At 43.4% G+C, this 20122-nt stretch overlaps 1 protein-coding gene across 2 annotated transcripts; it reads right to left on the bottom strand.

Annotated features, from left to right (window-relative positions):
• Positions 1-453: 453 nt before the first annotated feature.
• Positions 454-17157, bottom strand: LOC138767204 (interferon-induced GTP-binding protein Mx1-like). 2 transcript variants are annotated; one of them, XM_069944557.1, is made up of 14 exons: positions 17070-17114; positions 12956-13081; positions 11826-12016; positions 10395-10532; positions 9425-9579; positions 9203-9341; positions 8670-8868; positions 7544-7622; positions 7111-7233; positions 6740-6884; positions 5283-5441; positions 4309-4385; positions 3157-3405; positions 454-1241 (listed from the first exon to the last, which is right to left on the bottom strand). In XM_069944557.1, the coding sequence occupies exons 2-14, from the start codon at positions 13072-13074 to the stop codon at positions 1011-1013; spliced, it is 2004 nt and encodes a 667-aa protein (XP_069800658.1). In that variant the 5' UTR covers positions 13075-13081; positions 17070-17114; the 3' UTR covers positions 454-1010. The 2 variants fall into 2 exon arrangements, with proteins under 2 accessions (XP_069800658.1, XP_069800659.1); XM_069944558.1 differs by lacking the exon at positions 12956-13081 and having other exon boundaries at positions 17070-17157.
• Between the last annotated feature and the right edge of the window lie 2965 nt (positions 17158-20122).

Here is a 20122-nt window from a genome sequence, read left to right on the forward strand (position 1 = left end):
CTCATAATTATCTAATATAGTATGTGAAAACAACTTTTGCAAACCAGACCGCCTGTAATGTAGAAACAGAAAACAAAACCAAGGCAGAGCGCCTCATAGAGTAGTATCTCTAGGCAGAACAAATGGTAGGGTGATGGATACAGAGACAGAGCCACAACACCCATCAACACGTATAATGATGTGTATAACACACCTCTCAGCAATCCAGGGAAGCTGCAGTCCTCAGAACAGGTCCAAACCGGGCTCCACATACAAGGACCCGTAATATTCAGGTAGAGAAATTCGGCAAAAAAGAAAAATGACCTGGAGATTGCGCTCTAGGCTATAGTGCCCCTTCATCAGATTCGGAAGAGACAACTGTCTGTCCTGAATCTGATGAAGGAGCGCTAGAGCTCCGAAACTCATAATATTTGGACTTAATTATCTTGTGTGAATGCAATTATCTTGGGTGAGCGCAATGTCCAGGTGATTTTTCTTTTTGCCGAATTTCTCATCCCCTGTAATTTTACATGGACGTACTGAAATGTCAATGGGAAGTTTTGGATTGTCATTACTCTTGATCAAAAGGAATATTATCAAAAACACTATCACTCACGTCTATGTGCAGGTGTGTGACACAGTGTATGTAGAAGGTTGGAAGGGTGTAGCATTTTTACTGTTCAGTTCACTGTTAACAAGGTCATGGGCCCATTACTTACTACTTGAGACCCATAATTTCTAGTGATTTCAAGTCTAGGGGATTGCAAATTGCCTACTGCCAGAGGTGGGCTTCTGTGTAAGGGAATCTCGATCATGTTGGTATTAACCATCAGTGGTGGTAGGAGAGCTCACTACAATGGTCCAAAACTAAAGTAATGTTTTTTGAGAAGCTGTTGTCCTTTGATCTACCACCTAGTTAGAATTCAATTGAACCTTCCTTTGTACCATATATTATGACATATTTATATATAATATATTACATTCATATCTATGTTTATGCCCTCTGATTTGCATCTCTGTAGGTAGATGGTTTAGCCCGGGAAGCGGAGTAGACGTTTATGGGCCTCAGACAACCGGTGGATCCTTTGCTTCAGGAAGTTCCTGGTACTCGTGAGGTCTTTACTTTCTTTCAGAAGAGACTCATGTTCTTCCCTTACTTGTAGAAGCTGCAGCATCTCCTTCTGGAGCTGGTTTCCATATTCTTGTAAAATGTAAAACTGGACGATCAGAGGAATCTGATTGGCGAGCCGCTCTGTAGCCCCCTGTGGAATAAGAACAATGATTGTGACCAAGAGTGGTAATATGATGTTGGGTTGTGTGTCCGCCCATATAGTCATATCATACAGAGTGACCATTTTATACTACCAGACACAATTCCTTCAAAATTGTAAGATGCATTGTTTCAATATAACACAGGTCGTTACTCAATCGCTTCTCCTATGCATAAACAGGCACAGTACCATCTCAAATTAAGACGCACTTACTGTACTGTTATTTTTGGTATCTCTACCAAACTCCACCAAGTGGTAAAAAGAGACAATCTCTTCCGTTTTGAAAAAAACACTATTATCCACTTCTGATGGAAAAGGTGCAGGTGTCAGATGGATAACAAATCATGCAGTCATCCCAAGGACCTTCAATCCGACACAAGTAGTAGCAAAGCAGGTAGACATAATACAAAGTGTTGTTAGGTTCTAGGATCTCTATTTCATGTTACGAAGATATCACAGTAACGTTAAAAAGAGGCCCTAGAACTTTGTAACAAGTTTTATGAAATTTGGAATAGAAATTTGTTAGCCCACTCATTTGTCTACCTGCTTTGCTGCTCCTTGTGCCAGATTAAACCTCCTCGGGATGACTGCATGGTTTGCTATTCCTCCAACATCTGTAACCTCAACTCTAACATAGGAACGTCCGGCCTTCCTTCATGGATGGTCGTGGAGTTTCTGACTGCAGTGGAGCTATTTACACCGCTGAATGCCTACTGAGACGTTATTTTCTTATGGTGTTCCACCTTTGCTCTCCTTAGCCCATATCCACTTCTGATGGATGGATGGATGGCATAACTAGAGGGGAAGCAGCAGTCTAGGTCACTTATTACAAAAGGCACAAAACTAGGTGGAGTGTTAACCCCCTCTAGGAAGAGCTTTTAAGCAGGGGAGGCGGCTGCCCGGGGGCCCATGACTTTTAGTGGGCCCTTCTGCACTGTGAACTGACTAAAAAAATCGACTCTGACAGACAAAAGTGTGATGAGCTATTCGCTCCTCCATCTGTCCATGTCATTTTTTTTTTTTGTTACAACGGGGCCAAGGACCGCACCACAGGGAGCTGTGCCCCCCCCCCACACACACACACACACACACACGCTGCACTTCACAAATCCCTGCTACAAAAGAATAATGGACCCAAGCCTTGTATGATTACGTCATCATAATCATTGTGTATGCGTGTGCCAGATAGGGCCTCAAAAGCAGTGAGGAAGCATATTGGCTAGGGGCTGTCCAGGTCCAGGTTTAAGACAGCAGGAATCATTGCCGAGAGTCCGGGTTCGTACGAACCCGAACCTCGGCAGGTTCGGACCATCCCTAATTAGGAGCAATTGGGAACATATTTCAGTGCCAAATTTAAAATTTCTGCATATTACAAAAATATTTTTTTAAAAAATCACTGGAGGTACACTTTAATAGGGAAGCCCCATCAATTTTTTTTTTTTTTTTTTTTTAAAGGGCAGGCAGGGAGTGGCGAGATCTTTATCAATGTATGCTTACCCTCAGCTGCAGCACTGCCGCTGCAGTACCCTATATCTCCCTATTCTTGTGATGTTATGACCCCATATGACTTGGCCATGGAACACCGCTGCAGTCACTGGCTGGATGAGTAACCAGTTCCTGTGGGCCGTGATGTCACAGGAATGAGGATATACAGGACACCAATGGGAAACCAAGAGTGGGAGAGCTGCAGCTGAGGGGGCACTGGGAAGTAAAGCTTATTATTATGTTCCCACCACCTCCAGCCAACCCTGTTTTTCTTTCTATTTTGTCCAGACTACCCTTTAAGTGAATCTAAAATGTGGGAAGTTCACCCAATGTGTTTTAATGGTCAGCAAATGTTGAAACTATTTACTAATGGATTAATCTCAGTGATATAAAAACATAAAACAATGCCTAACAATCTTACCTTGAAATATGCCTCTACATGATGGGTCATCTCCTTCACAGAGCACTGGAAGAGGTCCACCACATTTTTATAGGGTAGACTTACAGTGTTAACATTGTCTTGTGGAGGCACGTTATTTTTAAAGATGGTCTCTAAATCATATCTGTAACATTTGTCTTGTGAATAGACCATTTTCTCCATCAAAAACTGGGTTCTGATAAGATGATCTGCGGCATCTTCCTGCGATTGTCTCAGGTTTTCAATTTTAGTCTAGAAGTAAAAAAAGACAGAACAAAAAGACTTGAATAAATGGAGCAGTCAAATCCTGCTCTCCTCAGTGAGTCTCAAGTTAAGTCTAGCCAGTGGTTGGAGAAGGTGTGTTTCTTGCTGGCAATACCTCCGCTAAGTGGGTGGCCCCAATCTCCAACCTTACTCTAAGTACCCTTGTTACACCCTATCTTGGGAATACCGGGGTGATGGACAAAAACAACAAACTGACACAGGCGGATATTAGGATAAACAATTAGCTCCTTGCTAGTATAGTTAGATAAGGTGTACCAGGCATAGGGTGTACAGGGATACATAGGGCAAGTTTATAGATTGGGGAGGCCTTGCCAATTAGGCAGGGATAGGATTTTGTAAGGGTTTTAGGGATAGTTTAGGGCTGTACATATATCTTTTAGTGCATATCAATAAACATGGCATTTTAACTGACCTTTTTCGGTGAGAGTGTTCTAAATTTTTAGGATCAGTAGATTAGGATTCCACATCTGGACCTGATCTTTGCTCAATTTTCCTATCCCAAATCACAGAACGGCTGGTATTAATGAAGATCATCCCGGTTGGTACTGCAGTACCGGCCGTATGATCTTCATTTCTGCTGTATTCATATGCGACCGGAACCGCATGTTCCATTGTGTGAACTGGCATGTCTCTGCGGCCGCCATTCAATAAATAGTGGCCACAGAAAACTGACATATTCATTTTTTTGCATGGCCACATGGAATGCCAGCTGGAGCATATACTATGTGGACAGGATTCCATTCATTAACATACAATGTATGTGGTGTATAAATCACGGCCGTTGTTGCAAATTGCACCAACGGCAGTGATTTATACAACATATACGTTGTGTGAACATGGCCTTAGCCCAGTTAAAATGACAGCACTCACCTTAGTAACTTTGCAGAGATTGCTAAAGTTCTGAAAATGTGACCAGGCAATTTCACTGAATGTTTTCCGTACAATGTCTAAAAAACAAAATAATATTGTCACCATCAGAGAGAAATCTGAGCTGTTTTTAATGGGAAGTCCAGGTAAATTAGTAATTAGTAAAATAGTTCTGCTAGTGTCAAGTGATACATTATGAACATACTGTCATTAATACTTATACTCTTCATGCACTTGCTACCAAGTGTAAGGTCCTAGTGTGCTATAAAGGTGCATAACACAGACAATAAGAATTACTGCTGCATGCTGGGCTGTACACCAAAGCTACGCCCCCTTCTATGACATCACTTTCTGCTGAAGAAATTGGCTCAAAACGCATGGTACCACCATTACTGTACCTTCCTGTTTTTTCTTCATTGAATAAGGACTAATGCACCTATTCAAGCAGTAAGAGTAAGAGTCATAGAGGATTATCTGCTGAAAGTTTGTTCCAAGCATCTACTACTCTTTCAGTAAAGTAATATTTTCTCATGTCATGTCCTGCCCTTTAGGACGAAGTACTATAGAGCCTACCATAGGCCAAGTCCTCTGCTACCTAACCGAACACTAGTCAACATTTTCTTTCTTCCCAATGGGGGAGATTTATCAAACATGGTGTAAAGTGAAACTGGCTCAGTTGCCCCTAGCAACCAATCAGATTCCACCTTTCATTTTCCAAAGAGTCTGTGAGGAATGAAAGGTGGAACCTGATTGGTTGCTAGGGGCAACTGAGCCAGTTTTACTTTACACCATGTTTGATAAATCTCCCCCAATGTTCTTAAACTCAAGTGGATCCTCTCAGCATCTGGGCCCATGTAGTATTTGATATGACTGCTACAGTTATACCTGTATGTTATACCTATTTTGTTAACAGATTTTAGGGTATTGGAAGTCTAGACTAGAAAGCACAGACCCTTATTGACCCCATGGACACTCACCCGTCACTGTTTTTAGCACTTCTTTGGCAGGATCTTCCATGTTTCCAATCTTCTCTTTCACGATCGCTTCAAACGTCTTATAATTAATAAATCCTGGGAGTTCCCGACCTCGGTGCAACTTCTCAAATTCCTTTATTTCATCCTTAAGTACCGAATTAACTAAAAACCATAATTATACAGTTAGAGTAAATATTATGGTGTTTTTAGTCAAATGGAAATTTTACCTTATACTCATTAAGAAGAAGAAATGACTTGGGTTCATGGTTGCTAGATAGTTAGAGGCTCTGGGTGACAATTTGGTTGGGATCCCCTATTTTCCCAAAAAATATACAATACAGCAATCTATACAGATGTCTGCTTTCTTTAGGGGACTTACCACCTACCTCTCCTGGCTCCTGACAGTATGGCTCAGCATCTGCTCTGCATGTGATAGTCACTAGAGGCTGCAGTGCAGATGAAGATGCTAGGCCATAGAGACAGTAGTAGGGAGGGGTGCGTATCAGAAAGTGCTCCCACATTGTGTTTATGTTAATAATGCGAGAACACAGCCTTTCAGAATTTTCTCTGTGATCTTGCTCACTGTGCTAGCCTCCACAGCTAGCATATGTAGTTGTGAATTGCAGGTAGATCCTGGACTTGCATGTCTAACTTTAATTTGCAGTTCCCAATCATGTACACTAGCTGAAGTAGTAAACAGCACCTAGAAATTGCTTATAAAGTCTGGGTAAAATCTGTAGCGCATAACCCCTTGTCTAGTAGTTAGGTCCAGGGACCACCAGTACACTAGTCACAAGTTATGGCTAGTGTACTGGTGGTCTACATGCTGGACCACCAGAGCACGAGAGTTGGCCTGTTCACACATTTGAAATACCCAGCATATCAGAGCAGTAAGTGGAAGACTCAATGACTTCAATGAGCATTGTGTAATACTTTCGTTCAGCTGTATTGGCACATAGCTGCCAAGTACCTGGCCTTGTAAAAAGAAACCAAAGGTAAATAAAACGAAGAGAAAATTACATGAGGTCTTTCTGTTCTTTAGGTTAAACCTCAGTATGAGACACCTGCTTCTGGTATATGCTATTCTATTGGCATATAGAACTCAAATCTTTATGAGGCCATTTAATGCACCCACTTGGATATCTCTAAAAAAGCGTCTCATTAGAGATGAGCAAACCGGGTTCGGGTTCAAGTCGATCCGAACCCGAACGTTCGGCATTTGATTAGCTGGGGCTGCTGAACTTGGACAAAGCTCTAAGGTTGTCTGGAAAACATGGATACAGCCAATGACTATATCCATGATTTCCACATAGCCTTAGGGCTTTATCCAACTTCAGCAGCCACCGCTAATCAAATGCCGAAAGTTCGGATCTGGATTGACTCGAGCATGCTCCAGGTTCGCTCATCTCTGCTTCTCATAGATGTTCAAGCATAAGCATAAAAAACTAGTCATAACCTACACATCATGATGGACTGATCCAGCTCGCTCTGCCACGTATTAAAGAATGTCCGAACTCTGGAAAAAAGCTTGGGGGTCTTTGTAAGTGGCATAAATTCCTCTCCTTGTATAACCTGAGCAATGTCCAGGTTAAATTGCTGAATTTTCTGTTAAGATTTAAAAGAAACAAACATAAAAATTAAGTATATGCAAGACATTGAAGAACCTATAGTATAGAGCACTGGCTTACCAGTAGAACCATTTGGAAGGGTCCATTTACACAGAAAGATTATCTGGCAGATTATCTGCCAAAGATTTGAACAGGTTTTCATCCTCGGATGTAATATTGTTTCTCTTCATAGACGGCGAACAGGTCAATGCTCTAACACCTACCTCCACCAGGAAGGACAGTCTCTCGCCCTCATCCTCAGGGACTCCTCTTCCACACTTTTCTAGTTCGTCTTTTGTGGCCTGAAGTTTGGTTTTTATCTGATCCTCCAGTGTAGGAAGTGATTTCTGTAAATGTGCAGAATTGTATTATATGAGTGTCTGCAGGGAAATTGCAGGCAGTTAGTGTTCAATGTTTCTGCAGCTCCCCCACAGGGAAAAGCAAGAATTACACAGTGCTCATTTAAACCAAATAGCTGTTTGTGTAATACAGGACAAGGCAGGTCCTCCAGAACGAAGGACACACTTTGTAGCTTCATTTTAAAATTGTCAGGTGTCACAGAGGCCACACCCATGCAAAATCAGGATAATTAAGGAGGGGTAACTATCTAATTATAACTATCTAGTTATATCATGATGATTTGTTGAAATGACTTACATTGATGTGCTCTACCAGTTCGGTTGTAAGTCGCTGAGCTAGACATGGTATGGTGGCCTTCTCCTCACTCATAAGGTCGCTGTATGGATTAAAACAAGTATGTGATCAGACATATTGAATTTAAACCCAAAGAGATGTGGCAGAGCTGAAATAGTATGATGGCCAGACTATTTAGCTCACAGAGCATTTTCTAGACTGATAACAATTGTCTCCTTTTCTCCACTGGGAGCAGGACTAGCTATGTACAATAAGAACACCTATTTTCCTAGAAAAATAGAGTGTAACGAAATACAAAATGGCACCTAGTACCAAACTTATATAGACAACACCTATATAGTACTATGTGTCCCAAAGAATGATCATAGTCACAAAAAACTCATATTGAATCACAAACTTTATTAAATCCATCACAAACAAAAACAACACATAAAATGAAGACCTGGGAGGTAGGAGACCTCACTACTGGGACATGGGTAACATGATAGTCATATAATGTGCATGTGCATTCTGATAAATCGCATCAACAACTCATTCAGCATAAATGCATTGATGAAATAAAGTGCAAGTGCTAAATCCCAATGTTACAGTACGCTGAAAAAAGTGTAAGTATGAAATGCACATGTAAACACTAAGTTACCAGAACAATATATGGTCCCAGTCCGCTGGCCTCCCACCTCACTCCAATGTCCTTTTGCACTGCTTCTTCAGGGAGTGCGGCCTAATATAAGCCTAATATATGTAAGCCTTGGTAAATCCCCCACATAAGGTCCTTTTACACAAGTCCTTTACAAGGGACAGTGAATTGCCTGGCCGGGCTGCAAAAAAACTATTACTGTATCGCTGAGAGATGTGCAGCCAATAACAATAGATTTTATCGACGGTCAAAAGATCCAATCACCTGGCGGGTGATCCAATCACCTGTTTTTCCACTCGACAGGTGATCGCTGGCACTTTTACACAGGTCAATTATCAGCCAAATAAGCATTTCTATAAACACTTGCTAACAATAATCGGCGCATATAAAAGGGTCTTTACTCTAAATATCTTTGTGGTGGACCCTCTAGTTATAGCCTAATGAAACCCATGGATTTTCTTGTAAATGATGATAATTTATTTAGAGACTCACCAGAAAAACTCATGGTCTTCGAAGAAGTTCTTCTCCTTCTGAATGGCTTCTTTCAGCGACAGTCTCTCCTGGATCTCCTGCTGTCCCCGACATTTGACAATCATGTAGCCTTTCTTCAGGTGGACAACATTATTGTTTACTATGTTCACTACATTCTCCTCGGTTCCCTTGTCTATTAAATCCGGCTTTGTTAGGATTCCTGGAGATATAAAAAAAGAAGGGAATGACCTTCATCTTGTAGATGCCCATGTTAAGTTATTTTTGAAACACAACAAAGTAGGGTAAAGCCCCATGACAAAAATATATCTAATTTGCCCTCTAATTTGCTGGTTCTTGGTCACTCTCCACCACCATCTATGGTACTTACACATGGTATTGTGATCATCTTAAAGTTGATGTTTGGTAACACCACCAAAAGGCAAGGGAATGAAGTTAACCTTAAGTCCTCCACTTTGTTGGACAACCCCATGGGTCTATACACTTGTGAGAATAAAAATGTCCCTCATTGGGCTTCTACATGATAAGGAACTCACCCAATGTCCTCTCTCCATGTGGATCCACCTCTCTCGCCATCTCAAGTGCTTCAGTTGTGGCAATATCGACATTGCAGGGCACCACAACCAAACAGATTGTTTCTTGTTTCTCAATGTACTTCTTGATCAGTCTCCTGATCTGGAATTATATAAGTAACGGAGATCTGTATGCAATCGATACTGAAGACAATTTTTGTATTGAGTATTGATTTGATGTCTCACCTTGTCCCCGATGTCTTTTGGTTGGTTCCCTACAGCAACTCTTGCAATTCCAGGAAGATCAATGAGAGTCAGGTCTGGAACTTCAGGAGAAATCACCTCAAGGCTTATAAGCTCGGAACTGATGCCCAGACCTGGACCAGCCATTGCATCCTGAGCTAAAAATGAAAACAATAGAAATTGCATTAGGAATAGAGATGAGCAAACCTCGAGAATGCTTGAGTCCATCCGAACCCGAACTTTCGGCATTTGATTAGAGGTGGCTGCTGAAGTTGGATAAAGCCCTAAGGCTATGTGGAAAACATGGATATAGTCATTGGCTGTCTCCATGTTTTCCAGACAACCTTAGAGCTTTATCCAAGTTCAGCAGCCCCCGCTCATCAAATGCCGAACGATCGGGTTCGGATGGACTCGAACCCGAACCCAGTTCGCTCATCTCTAATTAGGAACTATAAGATGACTACCAGGGAGCAAATTATACTACTGGATCTCCACACAAGTCTGGCAACATTGTTGAATGTACTGGGGAGGTATGACCACCATTAGCATCTTAAGTCCTAGTCTACAAAAGATGGCCACAAATTGCTTAGAGGAGTAATCTTTTTTCAACTGATTTTCTTTACCCGTTTTGTAAATGATTGATGTAGAGTTTGCAGTAACACCCATTTCCTAAAGAGATTCAAGAGGTCAATTTAGGCAGTATGAGGAGACCACAATTATAATACATGACCTCTCGTGGCAGAACTTGCTGGACATGTGTGCTTTTTCAGCCTTGCTAGCTTTGGAACTATGATAGTTGTGGGGTCTTGTTGCCTATTAGGGCACAGTGTGATCGACAATTTCTAAACTGATCAAGACAAATCATAGGACATCCTGGTACATCCTAAAAATGGAAGGAAGAATCTATCTGCCCTTTAGGTTCCTCATGAATATCAAGGGGTCCAGTAGTGACATAATGGTTCATATCCCTCACCTTTCATGATCTCTTTCTCCACCTCCAGAGGATTCTCAAGTTCCTGGTTGATTGTCAGATAACTGATTTTCCCCCTCCATTCAGAATCCCTTTTACCTTTGATAAGCTTCAGTTCTAATGGACATCGAGTGACGATACCTGCAAAGAAAGAGGGTGATTAACAAGAAAAAGTCAGGGGCCCAAGTGAACCTCAACATGAAGGCCTAAATTAAGGGATGGAAAATTAGAAAATTGTCCAAAACGCTCAATCAAGCCCCCAAAGGACTGGGACCCCAAGGGGAACCTGAAAGTGGACTATGTAAATAAACCCTCAGTTGTCTGAACTAGAGAGGAGTGAATCTCCAGCATGCTTAGGTCCATCTGAACCCAAGCATGCAGCATTTTATTATTCATGGCTAGTGATGAGCGAACATCCCGATGTTCGGTTTAGATTCTGAACACAAACATAAAAAAAAAAATGATCATGATCGGTTCGTGTTCATTGAACAAACAAACAAACAAACAAATAATGAACGTACAGTTAAGCATACATTTCAGTCTATGCACATGTGTACAGATTATCAGGTGCAAATCGTTGCGTTGCGTACATTCGCAAATTCGAATATGTTCAAAAATGATCATTAGTTATAACCATTCCGATCATCAAACAAATTGTTTGCGATCTGCGAACACAAACAATTAGCGTTGTGTTTGTACGAACATACAAACATTTATGAACATGTTCGCTCATCACTATTCATGGCTGCAGAAGTTCAGGTTTAGACAGACCAGAGCGTGCTCAAAATATCTTTATGGTAGTATTGTATGGGAAGTACACGATAGTAATATTTGAATGCTGCTTGGCTGTATTATATTACTATTGTATAGCATTATTATTTGTGAACTAAAAGATATTATTGTATAGCAACTACTGCATATGGCAGTGTTATGTGGGCAGTATATACTATAACTATTCACATACTGCATGGCAATATTATGGAGGCATTGTCTGATGGTATTATTTAGACTCTGAATGGCAGTATTGTATAGAAACTATATTGCAGCTTATAGTAATATGGGCAGTATATAGTAATATTGCTTGAATACTACATGGCAATATTATATACAAATTTTATGACTATATTATTTGGGCAACTGAATGGCAGTTTTAGTTGGGTACTGAAAGGTGGTATAGTGTAGGAATTATGTGGCAGTTTTACATGGGCACTATATGACAATATTATGTGAATATGGCATTGCAGTATTATTTAGGCATGGCATTTAGGTTTTAATTGGGCACTAAATGGCAGTATGTTGAATGGCAATATTGGGATATAAACACTTCGGTAACAAAAATAAGTGTATGTAATTTATAGAACTAGAAAAATGATGAGTAAGAAGCTGCTGTCCATATTGTCTTCATTATTATGCACTAGATTAATCTTTACTCACCGCTGCCTCTAGGGAGGGTGATTCCAGACAGAGCCTCCAGAACAGAACTTTTACCAGAACTCTGATCCCCAATCACAGCAATCGCAGGTAATGCCAGATCCTTTTCCACCCCCAGTGACCTCAAGGAGTCAATGAGGTCAATACATGGGCGGATCTTCTCCTCATAGGTGTCATATAAGTAGTTTGACATTCTGTAGGTACAAAATTAAATATATATTATGGCACTGTATAATCCTTCCATACATATTGCACATCATTTTATTTAAGTAATTTTCTTCGCAGCAGTAAACTTTTGTTGTTGTTGTTGTTCACTTACATGTTGGCTTTTATGTATATGTTTTATGGTTAATTACTTTTATTTTAAGGGGTTGTATAGGGAATTAATGGGAGTAAAATGTTAATTATTCATATTCAAATCTGAATTTTGAACATATTGTTTTAGAATATTTTTATATCACAAAAAAGAGAGCGTATAATACAGTAACACCTCTTTTATAAAGCTGAAGAGAGATAACACTGGATCCACCAGTCACAATAACTGTCAGTGTTAGTTAAGTTGTGGTCCTCTTCCCCCATGTACCAGTCTGCCATTTACCTTATTCATGTAATGTGTTTTTGATCTTGCAATGTTCCTGTTTGTTACCCCTATCGCTTGTATAGCGCTCTGGAAGCAAGGGCGCTTTATAAATAAATAATAGTTGTGTTATACAGCAGGTAGGTGGAGGTAGCAGTCTAGAGGGAGTTAACGGTGAGGGTGGAGCTATTCTGTGGGTGGAGCTAGTAATGGAGGAGGTGCTATTAGTATTTGTGGATGTATTCTGAAAATAAAGAAGGGGAGATTTATCAAACATGGTGTAAAGTGAAACTGGCTCAGTCGCCCCTAGCAACCAATCAGATTCCACTTTTCATTCCTCACAGACTCTTTAAAAAATCAAAAGTGGAATCTGATTGGTTGCTAGGGGCGACTGAGTCAGTTTCACTTTACACCATGTTTGATAAATCTCCCCCCTTGTCGATGAAATAGCTGATGTGATAAGGTACTGAGCGATGCCATCATACAATGACCGTATAGCGCTACACACCAGTAAGCTCTATAAGCCAATACAGTATAGTTAATTTTAATGACTAACGTGTAATGCCTTTTCTGCTCATGGACCTTCTTGTTTTTTCTTCTTTTTTTCTTTTTCAGGCTTAGATGATGACAGCCAACGACTGCAGAGAGATCCTTGACCCCCTCTTCTGCGGCCATTTCCAGCCTTTATAGCAACACAAATAAATTTAGCTGTAAAGCGGCCTATATACCTCTACAAGCTTGCAGAATATTTACACTCACCGGCCACTTTATTAGATACACCATGCTAGTAACGGGTTGGACCCCCTTTTGCCTTCAGAACTGTCTCAATTCTTCGTGGCATAGATACAACAAGGTGCTGGAAGCTTCCTCAGAGATTTTGGTCCATATTGACATGATGGCATCACACAGTTGCCGCAGATTTGTCGGCTGTACATCCATGATGCCAATCTCCCGTTCCACCACATCCCAAAGATGCTCTATTGGATTGAGATCTGGTGACTGTGGAGGCCATTTGAGTACAGTGAACTCATTGTCATGTTCAAGAAACCAGTCTGAGATGATTCTAGCTTTATGACATGGCGCATTATCCTGCTGAAAGTAGCCATCAGATGTTGGGTACATTGTGGTCATAAAGGGATGGACATGGTCAGCAACAATACTCAGGTAGGCTGTGGCGTTGCAACGATGCTCAATTGGTACGAAGGGGCCCAAAGAGTGCCAAGAAAATATTCCCCACACAATGACACCACCACTAGCAGCCTGAACCGTTGATACAAGACAAGATGGATCCATGCTTTCATGTTGTTGACGCCAAATTCTGACCCTACCATCCGAATGTCGCAGCAGAAATCGAGACTCATCAGACCAGGCAACGTTTTTCTGTTCTTAGGCAACAGTTTCCTGTTCTTAGCTGAAAGGAGTGGCACCCGGTGTGGTCTTCTGCTGCTGTAGCCTATCTGCCTCAAAGTTGGACGTACTGTGCGTTCAGAGATGCTCTTCTGCCTACCTTGGTTGTAACGGTTGGCTATTTGAGTCACTGTTGCCTTTCTATCAGCTCGAACCAGTCTGCCCATTCTCCTCTGACCTCTGGCATCAACAAGGCATTTCCGCCCACAGAACTGCCGCTCACTGGATGTTTTTTCTTTTTCGGACCATTCTCTGTAAACCCTAGAGATGGTTGTGCGTGAAAATCCCAGTAGATGAGCAGTTTCTGAAATACTCAGACCAGCCCTTCTGGCACCAACAACCATGCCACGTTCAAAGGCACTCAAATCACCTTTCTTCCCCATACTGATGCTCGGTTTGAACTGCAGGGGATTGTCTTGACCATGTCTACATGCCTAAATGCACTGAGTTGCCGCCATGTGATTGGCTGATTAGAAATTAAGTGGTAACGTGCAGTTGGACAGGTTTACCTAATAAAGTGGCCGGTGAGTGTAGATTAGCAAGCAGTAGAATTCAGAGTGCTGCTCTAGAGTATAATAAAGGATACTCAAAATTAGAGTTAGTCATTGAACTTAATTATACATATTTGTGTTTCAATATGGTCTCAGTATTGCAGACTGTAACTCTGGATCAGTGCAGGATAAGTTATGTATGTACACAGTGACCCCACCATCAGAATAGTTAGTGTATCTCTGGAGTATAATACAGGATGTAACTCAGGATCAGTACAGGATAAGTAATGTAATGTATGTACACAGTGACCCCACCATTAGAACACTGAGTGCAGCTCTGGAGTATAATACAGGATGTAACTCAGGATAAGTACAGGATAAGTAATGTAATGTATGTACACAGTGAGCCCACCAGCAGAATAGTGAGTTCAGCTCTGGAGTATAACACAGGATATATCTCAGGATCAGTACAGGATAAGTAATGTAATGTATGTACACAGTGACCCCACCAACAGAATAGTGAGTGCAGCTATGGAGTATAATACAGGATGTTACTCAGGATCAGAACAGGATAAGTAATGTAATGTATGTACACAGTGAACCCACCAGCAGAATAGTGAGTTCAGCTCTGGAGTATAAAACAGGATGAAACTTAGGTTCAATACAGGCAGGGTGGTTGTCAGCAGCCAGCAAACTAGGGCAGCAGGTGCTGCACCTAGCCCACAGTTATGTAATGTGGCTTCCTGCACTGCAACCACTCTTGTCGCCACAGGTAGCATAATGCTTGGCGTCACAGGAGGCCTTTTGTTGTCCAGCGCTATCCGACACTCAAATGATGTCACTTGTGTGCTGCAAAGTGAGGAGGAAAAGGAGTGGGCGTTGGCGTATGGTTGTTTCTTTTTTGCCTACTGGGGGATTACCTACATCCCTTGGGGATTTAATTTACTGGGGGGGGGGGGGGGGAAATCTTCCAGGAAGACTAACTAACTTCCTACATGGGCATGTGCTACCTACAGCAGGATTACCTACTTGTAGGATACTGTTTATATGGGGGGGGGGGGCAACTATCAGGGGGACTATGTACGAGGTGGATGCCTATGCCTATGTGTGTGTGTGTGGGGGGGGGGCTACCTACAAGGGGACTACCTGCATGGGGGATATTATTTACTAGGGGAGAGCAACCACAAGGGGGGGGGGCTACCTGTAGAGGGGATATCTACATGGTGGGGGGACTACCTACAGAGGGATTATGCAGTGTCCCAGAACAGCCCTTCTTATGCTCACACTTGCATTATAACCAGTTCTGTTCTGGAAAGCTATGGCCCACTGCAAACTGCGTGTATTGTGTTACCCTTCTCAGTATTCAGGTCTGCTATTCCATTCATTTATTGTATATCTATTCAGGTATCAGTGTCTAATGGTATTATGTCGCCCCCTAGTGTTCAAGTATGGTACTTCTCATGTATATTTCTCTGTATATGCCTAATGGTGTGATGATGCAATGGCTGGATGTCACGTGACTGTGCCCTGCTTCCATGGTAACTCCAATGGTCATCGAGCTTTTGGCTGGGGTTACCATGTGACTTCCTGTTCTACCTCAGTCTATCTCCTGCCCCATAGGGAATAGGTTGTGTGTTTGTCCTCTCTCCCTGCTAAGAGAGAGGCCTGCGTGCAGGCCCGCTTCTGCCATGAGGCGGAATGATTTTGCGGTACGGCAAGGGGCGGCATTATGTCCCCCCTGCTGTCATTTTTGTTAAGTATCACTTAACAAAAATGACAGCGGCCGCTCACCTGTCCTGTCGCCCGCGCTCTCCACATCCCGTCAGGTCCCGCGATGTCACCCTGCAGCTGTCACGGACGTCCAGGCTGTGGTGAGTGCCTGGGGTAGGTGGGGGACACGCTGGGGTGATCGGGTCGCGCGGGACCGCCCCGCGCGACCCGATCACCCACCCACTCACTCACCACAGCCTGGAGGTCCGTGACAGCTGCAGGGTGACATCGCGGGACCTGACGGGATGTGGAGACAGCAGAGAGTGCGAGCCGGCTGCGGTGTGGGACAGGTGAGTAGATGGCTGCGGGGGGGGGGGGGGTTACTACTGCATGGTGGCACAGAAGAGACCTAACTACTATATAAGGGCATGGGGGGGGCTTATCTAGTATATGGGGGGGCAAAAAGGATCCTAAATACTATATGGGTGCACAGAGAGGAAATAACTATTGTATGGGGGGACAAAGGGAACTATGGGTGCACTATGTATGAGTAATGTATCTACACAATGACATTATGTTTATGATAATTTATAACATTATGTTCAGAACTCGGCATACCCTTTGCACGTGGCTAAGTCTTATAGCACATAAACAGCAGATAAAAGAGAGCAGCGTGGATTTAAAACTGAAGTATAAAGCATGCAATCTCTTAAGAGAAAATAAAAGAGCTTGGAGAGGAGTAATACACCCACAAATACCCACAAGCTTGCAATCTATTCCCTAAAGGAAAAGCTGAAAGATCAGAGATTTTTATATCTAATCATAAAGTTATTTCTAATAACACCAATTAGTTTACGTTTAGCTCTGTAGCTGTCCTACAACCATGAAAGATTTTCTTTTTATTCCCCATAAACAAATTCCCATTCCACTTTGGCAATGGAAAAAAGTTGTGTCCTCAAAGGGGTTAAAAGTGGAATTTTCCTGAATTCTGTACCATATGTGCGTTCATTATGGCATATCCTCAGGATATCCCAAAAATAATAGAATGAATTGCTGTCTTACCTGTGGGGAGTGCAGAGCTCTGTCTGTGAGAGTCTGGCAGCAGAAGGCGGATGAGGCAGGGAGAGAATGATGCAGCTTTATGTATGGCAGGGATGGAAAAATGATGGGGGGAGGAGGGGGGGAAGGAGGGTCCTCAATGTAGGAAAACAAAACTGAAACTCCTGCATCTCTTGAGAAACGAAAGCGAATCCAGCTCCTAGATTACTGCAGGATGTCTTAAAGAGATAAAGGCTCAGCAAGGGAAATATGCTGGGAGTTGTAGTTCTATAGTGGCTGGAAAGATTTAGAACACTCAATAAGAATAAGGATTGTCTTTTCCCTCAACACTGTCTGACATCTTATCATGCTGTGCTGTTATAATAAACATACCTCCTAACTTTTGCTGAGAGGAAAGAGGGACAGTCATGGCAATGCACCACACATCGTGACTTATACCCCCATACCATTACTACATAACATCCACTATACAAAGACCAGTATCTTCACTACACTGACCCATATGGAGGTAGATACAAATGTTGCACATGCTCTTTACACCATATAGTTTACACCATATACGTGATTACAGTACAGCTACATTTAGTGACTCACAGGGGGGCGTCTCCTCTGATTGGAATTGTTCACTTTTTCTTTTCTTCTCCATCTGGTACAGTGCATCATGAAAACCACTTCAGGCAATACCTCGTCCCTAAAGAATCTGCCAGACAAATATTTTAGGCTTTTTGCTTTTGCACCATCCTCACCATCTATACAAAGTCCCCATCTGCACTGTAACAGTGCTCACTCTATGCCACCCTGTAGTGTTTAGGCCTACTGTGGATTGTCAAATAGAACTTAGGCCCCTCTGTGCCCTCATATCAGGGCCGGACTGGCCATAGGGAACTTCTGGCAAATGCCAGAAGGGCCGGGGGCCGATCCCGTGCTCCTCCTGACCCGGCGACTCTTTTCCCCAACCATAGGGAAAATGAGTCACTGGGCCACAAGGAGCATGGGAGCGGCCCACAGCTCTCCGTCCGACCCCCGTCTGATGCGCGGCTGTCGGGGGTGTCGCATCCTATTCCCTGCAGCGCGCGTATCATAGAGCTCTCTGTGGGCTTGTTCTGCGGCTGCGACTTCCGGCACAGAGACGTGCCAGAAGTCGCGGCCACAGGCCCAAAGAGAGCTCTATGATACGCGCGCTGCCGGGTATAGGATGCGACACCCCCCGGCAGCTGCGCATCAGACGGAGGCTGCAGGAAAAAGGCTTGATGGGGGAGCGCGTTGTCAGGTGAGTTTTTTTTGTTTTTTTAATCCTGATTTCCACGAAGGGGGGGAGAGAAGAGAAGGGGCCATTAATAAGGGGGTGGGGGGATGGGGAGAAGGGGCCATCTATATGGAAGGAGGGAGAAGATGGCATCTATAAGGGGGGGGGGGGAATGGGGAGAAGATGGCATCTTTAAGGGGGGGGGAGGTGGCATCTATAAGGGGGGTGATGGGGAGAAGAGGCCATCTCTAAGGAAGGAGGGGAGAGGGGGACATCTATAAGGGAGGGAGAAGGCGGCATCTATAAGGGGGGGGGGGGGATGGGGAGAAGATGGCATCTTTAAGGGGGGGGGAGGTGGCATCTATAAGGGGGGTGATGGGGAGAAGAGGCCATCTCTAAGGAAGGAGGGGAGAGGGGGACATCTATAAGGGAGGGAGAAGGCGGCATCTATAAGGGGAGTGGGGTGGGGAGAAGAGGGAGACATCTATAAGGAAGGGGGGAGAGGGGGACATCTATAAGGAAGGGAGGGAGAAGGGGGCATCTATAAGGGGGGGATGGGGAGAAGAGGCCATCTATAAGGAAGGGAGAAGGTGGCATCTATAAGGGGTGGGTGGGGGGGAGAAGAGATCTATAAGGAAGGGGGTAGAGAGGGACATCTATAAGGGAGGGAGAAGGGGCCATCTATAAGGGAGGGGGGAGAGAGGGCCATCTATAAGGGGGGGGACAACTTAGGGGGAGAGGGGGACAACATAGGGGGAGAGGGGGCCTATTAGGGCACAACATAGGGGAGAGGGGGACAACATAGGGGGAGAGGGGGGTTATAAAGGGACAACATTGGGGGAGAGGGGAACATCTATAAGGGGACAATATAGGGGGAGAGGGGGCCATCTATAAGAGGACAACATAGGAGGGGCCATCTATAGGGGGGGCAACATAGGGGGCCATCTATAAGGGGACAACATGGGGGGCCATCTGTAAGGGGGACAGCATGGGGGGGCATCTGTAAGGGGGACAGCATGGGGGGGCTTCTATAAGGGGGGCAACATAAGGGGGCTATCTATAAGGAGGGGCAACAGAGAGGAGGGCCATATACTAAAATGGGATCACATAGAGTCAGCCTACTCACTAAAGGAGGGTGCAAAGGGGACAATACAGGTGTGCAGTGTGTATAGAGATGAGGATGGTGCCAGTGTGAGGAGCCTAATATGTCTGTCTGGCAGATTCTGTGGATTCGTGGCTCGGAGAAGTTCTAATGGCCCAGGACATATGGAGAAGAAAATGAAAAGGGAAGAACTCCGATCAGAGAAGACGTCCCCTGTGAGTCACCTAATATAACTGCAGTGTAATGCATATGGAGTACAGAACCTGTGTAGAACTGCGTCCACCTCTATATGACTGGATGAGGTGATAGTGATCTGTGTACAGAGGATCTTATTCAGTAGCAGTGGTGGGGTTAGTCAGTATGTGGTGACATTAGTCAGTATGTGATGGTATTAGTCAGTATGTGGTGGTATTAGTCAGTATGTGGTGACATTAGTCATGTGGTGACATTAATACCACCACACACTGACTAATGCCACCACACACTGACTAATGCCACCGCACACTGACTAGTCAGTATGCGGTGGCATTAGTCAGTGTGTGGTGACATTAATCAGTGTGTGGTAACATTAGTCAGTATGCGGTGGCATTAGTCAGTATGCGGTGGTATTAGTCAGTATGCGGTGGTATTAGTCAGTATTAGTCAGTATGCGGTGGCATTAGTCAGTATGCGGTGGTATTAGTCAGTATGTGGTGGTATTAGTCAGTA

The sequence above is a fragment of the Dendropsophus ebraccatus genome, chromosome 11 (assembly GCF_027789765.1).
Source record: "Dendropsophus ebraccatus isolate aDenEbr1 chromosome 11, aDenEbr1.pat, whole genome shotgun sequence".
NCBI lineage: Eukaryota > Metazoa > Chordata > Amphibia > Anura > Hylidae > Dendropsophus > Dendropsophus ebraccatus.